This window comes from Salmo trutta, chromosome 39, assembly GCF_901001165.1.
Source record: "Salmo trutta chromosome 39, fSalTru1.1, whole genome shotgun sequence".
NCBI lineage: Eukaryota > Metazoa > Chordata > Actinopteri > Salmoniformes > Salmonidae > Salmo > Salmo trutta.
Window position 1 is genome coordinate 5,167,557 of NC_042995.1, and position 14,653 is coordinate 5,182,209.

At 45.8% G+C, this 14,653-nt stretch overlaps 2 protein-coding genes across 2 annotated transcripts; one reads left to right on the plus strand and one right to left on the minus strand.

Annotated features, from left to right (window-relative positions):
* Positions 1 to 2,261: 2,261 nt before the first annotated feature.
* Positions 2,262 to 3,153, minus strand: LOC115179394 (late histone H2A.2.2). Its single transcript, XM_029740874.1, has 2 exons — positions 3,060 to 3,153; positions 2,262 to 2,767 (listed from the first exon to the last, which is right to left on the minus strand). Exon 2 carries the CDS (start codon positions 2,755 to 2,757, stop codon positions 2,338 to 2,340), a length of 420 nt encoding a protein of 139 aa, XP_029596734.1. The 5' UTR covers positions 2,758 to 2,767; positions 3,060 to 3,153; the 3' UTR covers positions 2,262 to 2,337.
* Positions 3,154 to 3,805: 652 nt separating this feature from the next.
* On the plus strand, positions 3,806 to 10,635 carry LOC115179416 (angio-associated migratory cell protein-like). The gene is made up of 11 exons (XM_029740913.1): positions 3,806 to 4,146; positions 4,381 to 4,524; positions 4,796 to 4,915; positions 5,088 to 5,227; positions 5,371 to 5,515; positions 5,622 to 5,705; positions 5,997 to 6,112; positions 9,102 to 9,199; positions 9,320 to 9,410; positions 9,562 to 9,716; positions 9,894 to 10,635. The coding sequence occupies exons 1-11, from the start codon at positions 4,056 to 4,058 to the stop codon at positions 9,967 to 9,969; spliced, it is 1,260 nt and encodes a 419-aa protein (XP_029596773.1). The 5' UTR covers positions 3,806 to 4,055; the 3' UTR covers positions 9,970 to 10,635.
* The last annotated feature ends 4,018 nt before the right edge of the window (positions 10,636 to 14,653 follow it).

Here is a 14,653-nt window from a genome sequence, read left to right on the forward strand (position 1 = left end):
GAAGACAAGACAAAGGTCAGTCAATACGGAAAATTTCAAGAACTTTGAAAGTTTCTTCAAGTGCAGTTTCAAAAACCATCAAGCACTATGATGAAACTGTCTCTCATGAGGACCGCCACAGGAATGGAAGGCTAAGAGTTACCTCTGCTGCAGAGGATACGTTTATTAGAGTTACCAGCCTCAGAAATTGTAGCCTAAATAAATGCTTCACAGAGTTCAAGTAACAGACACATCTCAACATCAACTGTTCAGAGGAGACTGTGTGAATCAGGCCTTCATGGTCGAATTGCTGCAAAGAAACCACTACTAAAGGACCCTAAATAAGAGGAAGAGACTTGCTTGGGCCAAGAAACATGAGCAATGGACATTAGACTGGTGTAAATTTGTCCTTTGGTCTGGAGTCCAAATTGGGGATTTTTGGTTCCAACAGCCGTGTCTTTGTGAGACGCGGTGTGGGTGAACGGATGATCTCCGCATGTGTATTTCCCACCGTAAAGCATGGAGGAGGAGGTGTGATGGTGTGGGGGTGCTTTGCTGGTGACACTGTTTGTGATTTATTTAGAATTCAAGACAAACTTAACCAGCATGGCTACCACAGCGATACGCCATCCCATCTGGTTTGGGCTTAGTGTGACTATCATTTGTTTTTCAACAGGACAATGACCCAACACACCTCCAGGCTGTGTAATAGCTATTTTGCCAAGAAAGAAAGTGATGGAGTGCTACATCAGATGACCTGGCCTCCACAATTCCCCGACCTCACCCAAATTGAGATGGTTTGGAATGAGTCGGACCGCAGAGTGAAGGAAAAGCAGGCAACAAGTGCTCAGCATGTGGGAACTCCTTCAAGACTGTTGGAAAAGCATTCCAGGTGAAGCAGGGCTGAGAGAATCCAAAGAGTGTGCCAAGCTCTAATAGTACATTTCAAGCACGGGCGCAACTTTCACTGGGGATGCAGGGGGACCGACATGTCCGTCCCCCTACCACATTCTTAAAGTGCATTTTTGTCCCCCTCAGTTTTATTGGAATGTGATACAAACAAGGAAATGGTGGGCTTTAGGACCATTCGGTTGCCTCCGAGCGGTCGGGTAGGCTGTTTGGAGTGAAAAATGTCCCCACCCACTTCTTAAACCAAAGTTGCGCCATATTTCAAGTAATATCAAGCCATAAGAAAATACAAAATATGCCTCCTCACTTGGTATAGCATTTACCTTATGTACTGATAACCATTCTACCCAGGTTACCTGGAATGGTTTTCCTTATCATGGTGCAGTGCTGTAGTGTTTTTCTACACTGAAGGTCTGCCCATCAGTGAAACCCTCCCGGGCACAATGCCCACAGGCAACCCCATGCCAGGCCTGCCACCCTGGATCAAAGAGAAGTAAGCCCAGACAAAGTACACAGACACAGCCCTGAACAGTGAACAGACAATAGTGTTTTCATTTATAATAGTCAATGGCAGCCACTCAGATATGAAAAGGAGCTCAATATAAAGTTTAAAAGGTCTGGCTAGCATGCGCAGGGCAGGGAGAGAGTCAAGCCAGGGCCAGTTATTCAGTATTGATGCAAATTTCTCCCATGTAATTCTATATTGATGCAGATTTCTCCCATGTAATTCTATTTCTCCCCCCCATCCCAGTGTGCTGCTGAGCTTTCTCCATTGTCTGACTGGCCCATACTGGGCTCAAACCAGTGGTCCTCTGCATCACAACCCCTCTAACAGTCCAAACAGGTTGAGCCACGCAAAGGATAAAAAATTGGATGGCTCCCGACACATTTCAAGCTAGCTGAGGGGTGCGCTCAAGTTACTTTAAAACGCTGTTACACCGGCTTTTGGATGGAAAATAAGCCATTCAGATTCAGTTGTGCAATACCCTAGTTTTTAAACTGTCACTAGAACCCAGTTATGCACATGTGGAGCAGTCAGACCCCCACACAATCCCAGGGTATTGGTTTTAGCTCATGAAACCAGTAGGCCTAACTCTTTCCTTGCAGGGTTGGGGTCAATTCAAATTGAAGTCAGTCAATTCAGGAAGTAAACTGAAATTCACATTCCAGTGAACTGGCATTATTTCTGTAACAACTTCTCAAACTGAGAAGCATTTTTTTGGCAAGTGTCAATGATTGAATTGAAAGCACTTCCTGAATTGAACCCAGCCCTGACTTATGAGGTTTGAATTTCAATGAATGAAATATTTAAATAAAGCTTAACATAGGCCATGTCTGGACATTGCAGGGCATCAGCTGGCCAACACTAGACATTATTTTAAATGAGTTATTTTATTAAGGAAAACGGTGAAAGGGACGAGTTTGCGGTAAAAGCTTGTAAGGTACATTTTAAAACTCTTGAGACTGGACGTCTTTGGCATTGCTGCCGTCGTCTTTAGGTAGCTTGGTCTTCTTGGGGAGTAACGTGGCTTGGATGTTTGGAAGGACACCGCCCTCCGATATGGTGACCGCACCCAGCAGGGTGTTCAGCTCCTCATCGTTCCGCACAGCTAGTTGGATGTGCCGTGGAGCAATGCGCGACTTCTTATTGTCACGGGCCGCGTTGCCCGACAGCTCCAGGACTTCAGCGCAGAGATACTCCAGTATGGCAGCGAGGTAGACTGCAGCTCCTGTACCAATGCGGGTAGTGTAATGTCCCTTCTTCAGCAGACGGTGAATTCTGCCTACAGGAAACTGGAGACCTGCCCTGACAGAGCGACTTGTAGGAGTCTTCGATTTGGAGACAGCTTTCTTTCCACGACCAGACATCTTGCAGTTTCTGAGATACAAAACACATGTTTTAGTGGCTGTTGAAATGATTCAAACATTGACTCAAGTGCATCGCCAATATGCAAGCCCTCCTGGGAAAGAGTTGTGGATGCAAAGAAGCTAATGCACCTGCCCTTCAGCTGGTGCCCACTCAATCACTACCATTCCACAGGCGCACTATTTACACAGTTAACAGAACTACCAGAACACTTGCACTTTAAGTCAAAATATAGAAAGTTAAGAGGACAAGGCATTACACACAAAGGAGAAATTAGGAAAAAATGAAAGACGTCTATACTCACGGTGACAGGCTGTTTGCAAGAACTAAAAGAAGCCTAAACTGAAAATAACAGCAGCCATAGAGCGTTTTTTATGAAGGGAATAACAAGTTGCATAATTGAGGGGACCCGGTTTCCAAAGTCACATGTCGTAAATACTTATGTCTGATTGGATAGCCAATTAGATTAGAGGAAATTCACATGGGGTCCAATTCCAAATCGAGCCCTAGGCCCTACTCCTTACTACTCTGGATATATACAGTACGTTAGCAGATCCGATAGGGTAGGTGGAAGTTGTGCCATCTATCATTCACCTATTCTGTGTTCAGATAATTTCACATTAGTCTACCAGAAAATATGATATTAGAAGAGTGTTTCCCAACTCCGGTCCTGAGTACCACAACAGTACATATGTTTGTTGTACCCGGACAAGCGCAGCCGATTGTACTTGCCAACTAATCATCAAGCCCTTGACAAGTTGAATCAGGTGCTTTTTTTTCCGGCGCTACAACAAAAATGTGTGCTGTTGGAGGTACTCGAGGACCGGAGTTGGGAAACGCAATATCAGAAGAGGGGAAGGATGAAAGGCAGCATGATGATAATGGTGTTATTGTGCCATCTAGTGAACAAGGTAGGATGTTACTCTAAGATGTCATGTTGAAGAAGTCCCGCCCACTTTGGCATGGATTGGTTGTTACTATGAAGAGGGCGTGTCAAGCTGCAGGGTGAAACACCAATAGTATCAAATGTTTAATTGACGTCATCACGGAGTGCCAGAGAATTCCGGAGACTTTCCCACATGTGAAAAAAACATGGGGACACTATTTAGATGTTTTTCTCTCTAGCTAGTATTTGTTCTTCGGTCAGCACCAAGAAATAACAATCTTTAGCGTTTTCTGTGATTGACTTAACATATTATCTTGACCTGTTTTCAACATTTGTCGCGCTAGCAAACTTTTCAGCTCTCAAGTTAGGCAGCTAATTTAAGTTAGCCACCTTGGTAACATCTAGCTAGCTATCATGGATTACTCGGACGAAAATGCGGTACAATTCCACGGGGATGAAGAGATTATAGAAGTCATCGACCTTAACGAAACAGAGCAAAACCCAGGTAATGATGGTTGCATGCTTAGCTAGATAACGTTAGTTGGTCAGAATCAGATGCTTCAAGGGGTGGGATTTAGTTAATGTCCTTATAACTGTATGTCATTGATCGAGCAAAATAAATTGTCTCTTGGACGCTGGTGGCATTGTCTTGGTTTGACCTTCTATGAGTTAATGTCGTGGTATAAAACTAAGAGAGGTACATGTGTCAAGTACAGTAATACCTCACTCTAACGGACAGATGATTTGGCGGATGAGTTCGAGGACGTGGACGTCGGAGAGACTGAGGACGGAGACGATGAACAGGACGACTGGGATACCGACGACGAGATGGAGCAGGAAAAGGAGCAAGATGACAGCGAACTCACCTTTTCCAAACACACGGGTACTAGCTAGCTAACTATATCACCTGACTAGTGCTTTTCTTCAGTCTCTTCACAACTCAGTGGCAGTTGCCAGTAGTAGGTCCATCTCATTATCTTGTCCATCACCACCACCGCTATGTTGATAGGATTTGACAGTAAAGGGTATGTGACTTTAGTCATTTCATGTATTCCAGGTATTGAAGGGAAGGAGACAGGTGGAAGCTATTGGATAGGCCAGGGACATGTATGGGTCTCTTTTTTTCTGTTGTCACATTGACTTGTGTTTTCCAGGCTCCGTGTTCTGTGTGAGTCTGGACCCAGCCACAAACAGCTTGGCTGTGACCGGAGGAGAGGACGACAAGGCCTATGTCTGGAGAGTGAGTGATGGGGAAGTGCTGTTTGAATGTACAGGTGAGTCTCCATACTCTCCAAGCTGTCATCAATTAGTTGTTGTGGTTTTAATTTAGCTTTGACGTCCCAATAGGACATTTCTTTATGCTACAGGATAGTTGAGCTCAGAATAAACAAATATTTGTGTTGCTCCCAATATTAAACCCCAGTCCTTCTTTTTCCACAACCGTAGGCCATAAGGACTCTGTGACCAGTGTTTTATTCAGCCATGATTCTTCCCTGGTGGCCACGGGGGACATGAGCGGGCTGATCAAGGTGTGGAAGGTGGAGACCAAGCAGGAGGTGTGGTCCTTCGAGGTGGGAGACCTGGAGGTGAGGAAGAACGCAGCCAGGCCCAAAACAGGGTGCGCATATTTGTTGTAGCCCAGCAGGAACACACTGCCACACCTGATTCAGCCTGATTAAGCTAGGTAGTTAAATCAAGTTTTGGCATCTGAAGTTGCTGTGTTTGTTAGTGGATGGAGTGGCATCCCTGCGCCCCAGTGCTGCTGGCGGGCATGGCGGACGGTAACGTTTGGATGTGGAAGATCCCAGGGGGTGACTGTAAGACCCTGCAGGGCCCCGGCTGCCAGTCAACTAGTGGAAAGGTCCTGCCAGACGGTGAGACTGTCCCCAGCCAAGAGTAAAGGACAATTCAGCACAGAACACTCTACTATGATCTGTGCTGCCAGGTTGAACATGTAACAACTTTGTCTTTTCTCCACAGGGAAGAGAGCTGTGGTGGGCTATGAAGATGGGAACGTACGACTTTGGGACCTCAAGCAGGGAAACGCCACCCATGTGATTAAAGGTGAGTTTGGCCAAGTTGTCGCACGCATGAACAGAGTATGTGACAATCCCCTCTACTGCCAGACGGCAGGATGTGCGTCATGGTCACTGGGATTAAGTGTGGAATACCTCATGAAAATCAGTGTGGAATGTGTTTATTAGTGTACATGGCTTACTTTATATCTAGAGCAGATGACCAAATCCTAATCTTGACTATTCTGAGGATAGAACAATAATAACTGCCACTGGACCAGCGATAAGGGACAACTTCTATCCCCACTCAACTGTCTCCGCACTTGTCTGGCCACCTCAGGTCATGATGGGCACCAGGGGGCGCTGACGTGCCTGGCCTGTAACAAGGACGGCTCTCTGGTGCTGACGGGCTCCGTGGACGGCCGCGCCAAGCTCATCAACACTGCCACTGGCAAGGTGGGCAGCGGGCACTACTGCATGATGGAGAACACATCACATACTGTATTATAGAGAACACATCACATACTGTATTATAGAGAACACATCGCATACTGTATTATAGAGAACACATCACATACTGTATTATAGAGAACACATCACATACTGTATTATAGAGAACACATCGCATACTGTATTATAGAGAACACATCGCATACTGTATTATAGAGAACACATCGCATACTGTATTATAGAGAACACATCGCATACTGTATTATAGAGAACACACCGCATACTGTATTATAGAGAACACACCGCATACTGTATTATAGAGAACACACCGCATACTGTATTATAGAGAACACACCGCATACTGTATTATAGAGAACACACCGCATACTGTATTATAGAGAACACATCGCATACTGTATTATAGAGAACACACCGCATACTGTATTATAGAGAACACACCGCATACTGTATTATAGAGAACACATCGCATACTGTATTATAGAGAACACACCGCATACTGTATTATAGAGAACACACCGCATACTGTATTATAGAGAACACACCGCATACTGTATTATAGAGAACACATCACATACTGTATTATAGAGAACACATCGCATACTGTATTATAGAGAACACACCGCATACTGTATTATAGAGAACACACCGCATACTGTATTATAGAGAACACACCGCATACTGTATTATAGAGAACACATCGCATACCGTATTATAGAGAACACACCGCATACTGTATTATAGAGAACACATCGCATACTGTAGGATAGAGGACACGTAACTGCTGTATTATAGAGGACGTGTACAGTTGAAGTCGGAAGTTTACATACACTTAGGTTGGAGTCATTGAAACTCTTTTTTTCAACCACTCCACAAATTTCTTGTTAACAAACTATAGTTTTGGCAAGTCAGTTAGGACATCTACTTCGCGCACGACACAAGTAATTTTTCCAACAAATGTTTACAGACAGATTATTTAACTTACAATTTACTGTATCACAATTCCAGTGGGTCAGAAGTTTACGTACACTAAGTTGACTGTGCCTTTAAACAGCTTGGAAAATTCCAGAAAATTATGTCATGGCTTTAGAAGCTTCTGATAGGCTAATTGACATCATTTGAGTCAATTGGAGGTGTACCTGTGGATCTATTTCAAGGCTTACCTTCAAGCTCAGTGCCTCTTTGCTTGACATCATGGGACAATCAAAAGAAGTAAGCCAAGACCTCAGAAAAAGTCTGGTTCATCCTTGGGAGCAATTACCAAACGCCTGAAGGTACCACGTTCATCTGTACAAACAATAGAATGCAAGTATAAACACCATGGGACCACGCAGCTGTCATACCGCTCTGGAAGGAGACACGTTCTGTCTCCTAGAGATGAACGTACTTTGGTGCGAAAAGTGCAAATCAATCCCAGAACAACAGCAAAGGACCCTGTGAAGGTGCTGGAGGAAACGGGTACAAGAGTATCTATATCCACAGTAAAACGAGTCCTATATCAACATAACCTGAAAGACCGCTCAGCAAGGAAGAACCACTGCTCCAAAACCACCATAAAAAAGCCAGACTACGGTTTGCAACTGCACATGGGGGCAAAGATCGTACTTTTTGGAGAAATGTCCCCTGGTCTGATAAAACAAAAATTGAACTGTTTGGCCATAATGACCATCGTTATGTTTGGAGGAAAAAGGGGGATGCTTGCAAGCCGAAGAATACCATCCCAACCGTGAAGCACGGGGGTGGCATCATCATGTTGTGGGGGTGCTTTGCTCCAGGAGGGACTGGTGCACTTCACAAAATACATGGCATCATGAGGCAGGAAAATGATGTGGATATATTGAAGCAACATCTCAAGACATCAGTCAGGAAGTTAAAGCTTGGTTGCAAATGGGTCTTCCAAATGGACAATGACCCCAAGCATACTTGCAAAGTTGTGGCTTAAGGACAACAAAGTCAAGGTATTGGAGTGGCCATCATAAAGCCCTGACCTCAATCCTAAAGAACATTTTGTGGGCAGAACTGAAAAAGCGTGTGCGAACAAGGAGGCCTACAAACCTGACTCAGTTACACCAGCTCTGTCAGGAGGAATGGGACAAAATTCACCCAACTTATTGTGGGAAGCTTGTGGAAGGCTACCCGACACGTTTGACCCAAGTTAAACAGTTTAAAGGCAATGCTACCAAATACTAATTGAGTGTATGTAAACTTCTGACCTACTGGGAATGTGATGAAAGAAATAAACACTGAAATAAATCATTGTCTCTACTATTATTCTGACATTTCACATTCTTAAAATAAAGTGGTGATCCTAACTGACCTAAGACAGGGAATTTTTACTAGGATTAAATGTCAGGAATTGTCAAACTGAGTTTAAATGTATTTGGCTAAGGTGTATGTAAACTTCCGACTTCAACTGTAACTACTGTAGGATAGAGACCACGTAACTACTGGAGCTACGGTAGAGGCCACGTAACTACTGGAGCTACGGTAGAGGCCACGTAACTACTGGAGCTACGGTAGAGGCCACGTAACTACTGGAGCTACGGTAGAGGCCACGTAACTACTGGAGCTACGGTAGAGGCCACGTAACTGCTGGAGCTACGGTAGAGGCCACGTAACTGCTGGAGCTACGGTAGAGGCCACGTAACTGCTGGAGCTACGGTAGAGGCCACGTAACTGCTGGAGCTACGGTAGAGGCCACGTAACTGCTGGAGCTACGGTAGAGGCCACGTAACTGCTGGAGCTACGGTAGAGGCCACGTACAGAGGATGGTGGGAATGAAAACAGTACTTCTGGGTTTACATGGTGGGACAGATGACGTGATGACATGGGGAGATTGACATGCATTATTCACAAGGAAAAAGTTCTGTCATGTGTTCAATGGACCAACATGTTATGGGTTTTAGAGATGTGCTGTCCTGCTACTCATCCGTTGGTATATGCTGTATAACTGGAATGTATCTAACGGGGTGTGTAGGTGTTGGGTGTGTTCTCTGTGGACGGGGCCAAAGCCAAAGCCTCGCAGGAGGATGCTGAGGAGACCAACTCGGTGGAGTCAGTGGGCTTCTGCAATGTGTAAGACTTCATGTTTTTAACATAAGACCAGAATCACAAGTTAACCTTAAATGAACTACATGGCATAAGGTGTGTAACAGTTGCCATGTTTTGAACGATGCCGTGTTTTCTGTTGTCCAGGTTGCCCCTGATAGCGGTGGCGTATCTGTATGGGACCCTGGCTATCTATGACCTCTCCTCACAGGTCCTCAGACACAAGTGTCAGCACCAGGTAAGAAACCAGCCATCCAACAGGTTCCCAACTCACAACCAAACCCCCAATAATCCTCCGATCATGGATTGTAGAGACGTGTTGCTCTGCGATTTTCATATACCTTGATATATGCTCTATAACCGACTGTGTGTGTGTGTGTGTGTGTCAGGCTGGCATTGTTAAACTGCAGTGGGAGGAGTCATCCTCTGTGGTGTCCACCTGTAGTCTGGACGGGGCGGTGAGGCTGTGGGATGCCCGCTCGGGAACCATGGTGTCAGAGTACCGTGGTCACCAGGCGGAGATCCTCGACTTCACTCTCAACAGGTACACACACACACCAACACACACACACACACGCTAATCACAGATCCTAACCTTTTCAATTAGGCGTATGAACAAAACGTCTGACCCTGTATCAGTGGTTATGGGGAACTTGTATTCTACTTACTTGAGCCAGAAAGGCTCCTATTCTCATCTGACTCTCTCTCTCCTCCCTCACAGAGAAGCCTCTATGGCAGTCACTGCCTCTGGAGACCACCAGGCTAAAGTCTTCTGCCTCCAACGACCAGACCGTTAACAAGAGGAGCAGAGGGAGAAAGAGCGAGAGAAATGGGGATGGACTCAACCCCGATCGCGCTTTGTCGACAATGCACCTTAAAGGCAATGTTCCCGTTTTTGTGGAGACCGTTTTAACGGTGGACACTGCATATATCGGCTCAATCCGAAGTTGTCCTTTAAATGGCGCATTGTCAACAAAGCGCGATCGGATTGAATCCCAGCCTTTCATTGTGTTTTCTCACAACTGAGGGTTTTTGAAGTGTCTTGTATTGATTGTGGTCTGTCTGATCTATAGTAGACCTGCAGTGTCCTAGAACTGCCAGCCATTCTACTCAGGTTTCTCAAGTAGAACCCACACAAAATATATGCATTCTAAGTAGTGTGGTAGTGTAGATGTTGGAACATGTCAACCTAGAGGCAATGAAGCATCTAACAGTAGACCAACGGGTCACGTCATGTGGTCCTTGATTTATCACTACTCTTACATCCACACGTTGGTTTTCACTGCCATTTGGTTTGACGACAATTATGAATACGCATTAAGGTAATAGAGCTACGTAGAGATGGAGATCTCAATGATTTCCCCATGATATCTGGTGATTTGTGGAGTGTGATCCTCACTTTCCCCCTAAATCACCCCAAATTATGTCAACTCAACCTTATGTAAATATACTGCTCAAAAAAATTAAGGGAACACTTAAACAACACAATGTAACTCCAAGTCAATCACACTTCTGTGAAATCAAACTGTCCACTTAGGAAGCAACACTGATTGACAATAAATTTCACATGCTGTTGTGCAAATGGAATAGACAACAGGTGGAAATTATAGGCAATAAGCAAGACACCCCCAATAAAGGAGTGGTTCTGCAGGTGGGGACCACAGACCACTTCTCAGTTCCTATGCTTCCTGGCTGATGTTTTGGTCACTTTTGAATGCTGGCGGTGCTTTCACTCTAGTGGTAGCATGAGACGGCGTCTACAACCCACACAAGTGGCTCAGGAAGTGCAGCTCATCCAGGATGGCACATCAATGCGAGCTGTGGCAAGAAGGTTTGCTGCGTCTGTCAGCGTAGTGTCCAGAACATGGAGGCGCTACCAGTACATCAGGAGACGTGGAGGAGGGCAACAACCCAGCAGCAGGACCGCTACCTCCGCCTTTGTGCAAGGAGGAGCAGGAGGAGCACTGCCAGAGCCCTGCAAAATGACCTCCAGCAGGCCACAAATGTGCATGTGTCTGCTCAAACGGTCAGAAACAGACTCCATGAGGGCCCGACGTCCACAGGTGGGGGTTGTGCTTACAGCCCAACACCGTGCAGGACGTTTGGCATTTGCCAGAGAACACCAAGATTGGCAAATTCGCCACTGGCGCCCTGTGCTCTTCACAGATGAAAGCAGGTTCACACTGACCACATGTGACAGAGTATGGAGATGTCGTGGAGAACGTTCTGCTGCCTGCAACATCCTCCAGCATGACCGGTTTGGCGGTGGGTCAGTCATGGTGTGGGATGGCATTTCTTTGGGGGGCCGTACAGCCCTCCATGTGCTCACCAGAGGTAGCCTGACTGCCATTAGGTACCGAGATGAGATCCTCAGACCCCTTGTGAGACCATATGCTGGTGCGGTTGGCCCTGGGTTCCTCCTAATGCAAGACAATGCTAGACCTCATGTGGCTGGAGTGTGTCAGCAGTTCCTGCAAGAGGAAGGCATTGATGCTATGGACTGGCCCGCCCGTTCCCCAGACCTGAATCCAATTGAGCACATCTGGGACATCATGTCTCGCTCCATCCACCAACGCCACGTTGCACCACAGACTGTCCAGGAGTTGGCGGCTGCTTTAGTCCAGGACTGGGAGGAGATCCCTCAGGAGACCATCTGCCACCTCATCAGGAGCATGCCCAGGCGTTGTAGGGAGCTCATACAGGCACGTGGAGGCCACACACACTACTGAGCCTTATTTTGACTTGTTTTAAGGACATTACATCAAAGTTGGATCAGCCTGTGGTGTGGTTTTCCACTTTAATTTTGAGTGTGACTCCAAATCCAGACCTCCATGGGTTGATAAATTGGATTTCCATTGATTATTTTTGTGTGATTTTGTTGTCAGCACATTCAACTATGTAAAGAAAAAAGTATTTAATAAGATTATTTCATTCATTCAGATCTAGGATGTGTTATTTTAGTGTTCCCTTTATTTTTTGGAGCAGTGTATATTGGACCCTGTTGAAATACTTTAGAAATGCATCCGTCCTTCCTTTTCTGAAGTAATCGCGAATCTGGATTGGTGGAAATAATGTGATAACTTTGCTTTCCCCTACCCCATCACTGACCTTAAGGAAACATGGAAGGAAGGGTCCATCTCTGAAGTATTGGGACAGAGCCATGGGCTTTGTTCTGCTGTTTGTTGGAACCATTAAAGATGTTTTCAACCCAAGTCTCTAGGTTGTCCAGGTTCTTTCCCAGCATCAGCTCCGCCTGAGAAGGCTTTGTGCAGACCGTCATTGACTCACATACTGTCTCACAAATGGCACCCTATTCTCTATAGTGGCCTTCTTTTGGCTAGGGCTGTGGTCAAAAGTAGTGCACTATATAGGGAATAGGGTGCGGTTAGTTACACACTGTAGGGACCAGAACACTGCTCTGATTTAGAGGTATGATAAGCATACTACAAAGTCAACTGCATCATCAAGAGATGACCTAATTTGTTGTTGTAAGCTTGGATCTGTGTGCTTGATCTAATGCATTCAGCCACGCTACAGGGTGCCCTAGCCAAAATAGCTTCTAGGCTAATCTAACATTATACAGATATGACTCAGTAACAGTGCATTTGGAAAGTATTCAGACCCCTTGACTTTTTCCACATTTTGTTACATTACAGCCCTTATTCAAAAATGTATTAAATAAAAAATGTTCATCAGTCTACACACTACCCCATAATGACAAAGCAAAAAAGTTTTTTTTGTGCAACTGTATTAAAATAAAAAAACGGATACTGTATTTACATAACTATTCAGACCCTCTGCTATGAGAGTCGTAATTTAGTTCAGGTGCATCCTGTTTCCATTGATCATCCTTGAGATGTTGCTACAATGTGATTGGAGTCCACCTGTGGTAAACTCAATTGATTGGACATGATTTGGAAAGGCACACACCTGTCTATATAAGGTCCCACAGTTGACAGTTCATGTCAGAGTAAAAACCAAGCCTTGAGGTCGAAGGAATTGTCTGTAGAGCGCCGAGACAGGATTGTGCTGAGCCACAGATCTGGGGAAGGGTACCAAAGAATGTATGCAATATTGAAGGTCCCCATGAGATGCTAAGCTACAGGACTGTTTTGCGTCTGAGTCTGTAATACCAACATGTTTCAAGCAGACCACCATAGTCCCTGTGCCCAAGAACACTAAGGTAACCTGCCTAAATGACTACCGACCTGAAGCACACACGTCTGTAGCCATGAAGTGCTTTGAAAGGCTGGTCATGGCTCACATCAACACCATTATCCCAGAAACCCTAGACCCACTCCAATTTGCATACCGCCCCAACAGATCCACAGATGATGCAATCTCTATTGCACTCCACACTGCCCTTTCCCACCAGGACAAAAGGAACACCTATGTGAGAGTGCTATTCATTGACTACAGCTCAGCGTTCAACACCATAGTGCCCTCAAAGCTCATCACTAAGCTAAGGACCCTGGGACTAAACACCTCCCTCTGCAACTGGATCCTGGACTTCCTGACGGGCCGCCCCCAGGTGGTAAGGGTAGGTAACAACACATCCGCCACGCTGATCTTCAACACGGGGGCCCCTCAGGGGTGTGTGCTCAGTCCTCTCCTGTACTCCCTGTTCACTCATGACTGCACGGCCAGACACGACTCCAATACCATCATTAAGTTTGCCGATGACACAACAGTGGTAGGCCTGATCCCCGACAACGACGAGACAGCCTATAGGGAGGAGGTCAGAGACCTGGCTGTGTGGTGCCAGGACAACAACTTCTCCCTCAACATGATCAAGACAAAGGAGATGATTGTGGACTACAGAAAAAGGAGGACCGAGCACGCCCCCATTCTCATCGACGGGGCTGTGGTGGAGCAGGCTGAGAGCTTCAAGTTCGTTGGTGTCCACATCACCAACAAACTAACATGGTCCAAGCACACCGACAGTCGGAAGAGGGCACGACAAAACCTATTCCCCCTCAGAAGACTGAAAAGATTTGTCATTGGTCCTCAGATCCTCAAAAGGTTCTACAGCTGCACCAATGAGAGCATCCTGACTGGTTGCATCACTGCCTGGTATGGCAACTGCTCGGCCTCCGACCGCAAGGCACTACAAAGGTTAGTGCGTACGGCCAAGTAAATCACTGGGGCCAAGCTTCCTGCCATCCAGGACCTCTATACCAGGCGGTGTCAGAGGATGGCCCTAAAAATTGTCAAAGACTCCAGCCACTCTAGTCATAGACCGTTCTCTCTGCTACCACACGGCAAGCGGTACAAGAGCACCAAGTCTAGGTCCAAGAGGCTTCTAAACAGCTTCTACCCCCAAGCCATAAGACTCCTGAACATCTAATCAAATGGCTACCCAGAATATTTGCATTGCCCCCCCTTCCTTTTACACTGCTGTTACTCTCTGTTATTATCTATGCATAGTCACTTTAATAACTCTACCTACATGTACATTTTACCTCAATTACCTCGACAAAC

Excerpts from the sequence above, each read along its gene's own strand:
- LOC115179394 (XM_029740874.1), bottom strand. The coding sequence starts at position 2,757 with ATGTCTGGTCGTGGAAAGAAAGCTGTCTCCAAATCGAAGACTCCTACA.
- LOC115179416 (XM_029740913.1), top strand. The coding sequence starts at position 4,056 with ATGGATTACTCGGACGAAAATGCGGTACAATTCCACGGGGATGAAGAG. Across the intron at positions 9,200-9,319 it reads TCAGTGGGCTTCTGCAATGT|GTTGCCCCTGATAGCGGTGG; the intron begins GTAAGACTTCAT and ends TCTGTTGTCCAG. Across the intron at positions 9,411-9,561 it reads GACACAAGTGTCAGCACCAG|GCTGGCATTGTTAAACTGCA; the intron begins GTAAGAAACCAG and ends TGTGTGTGTCAG.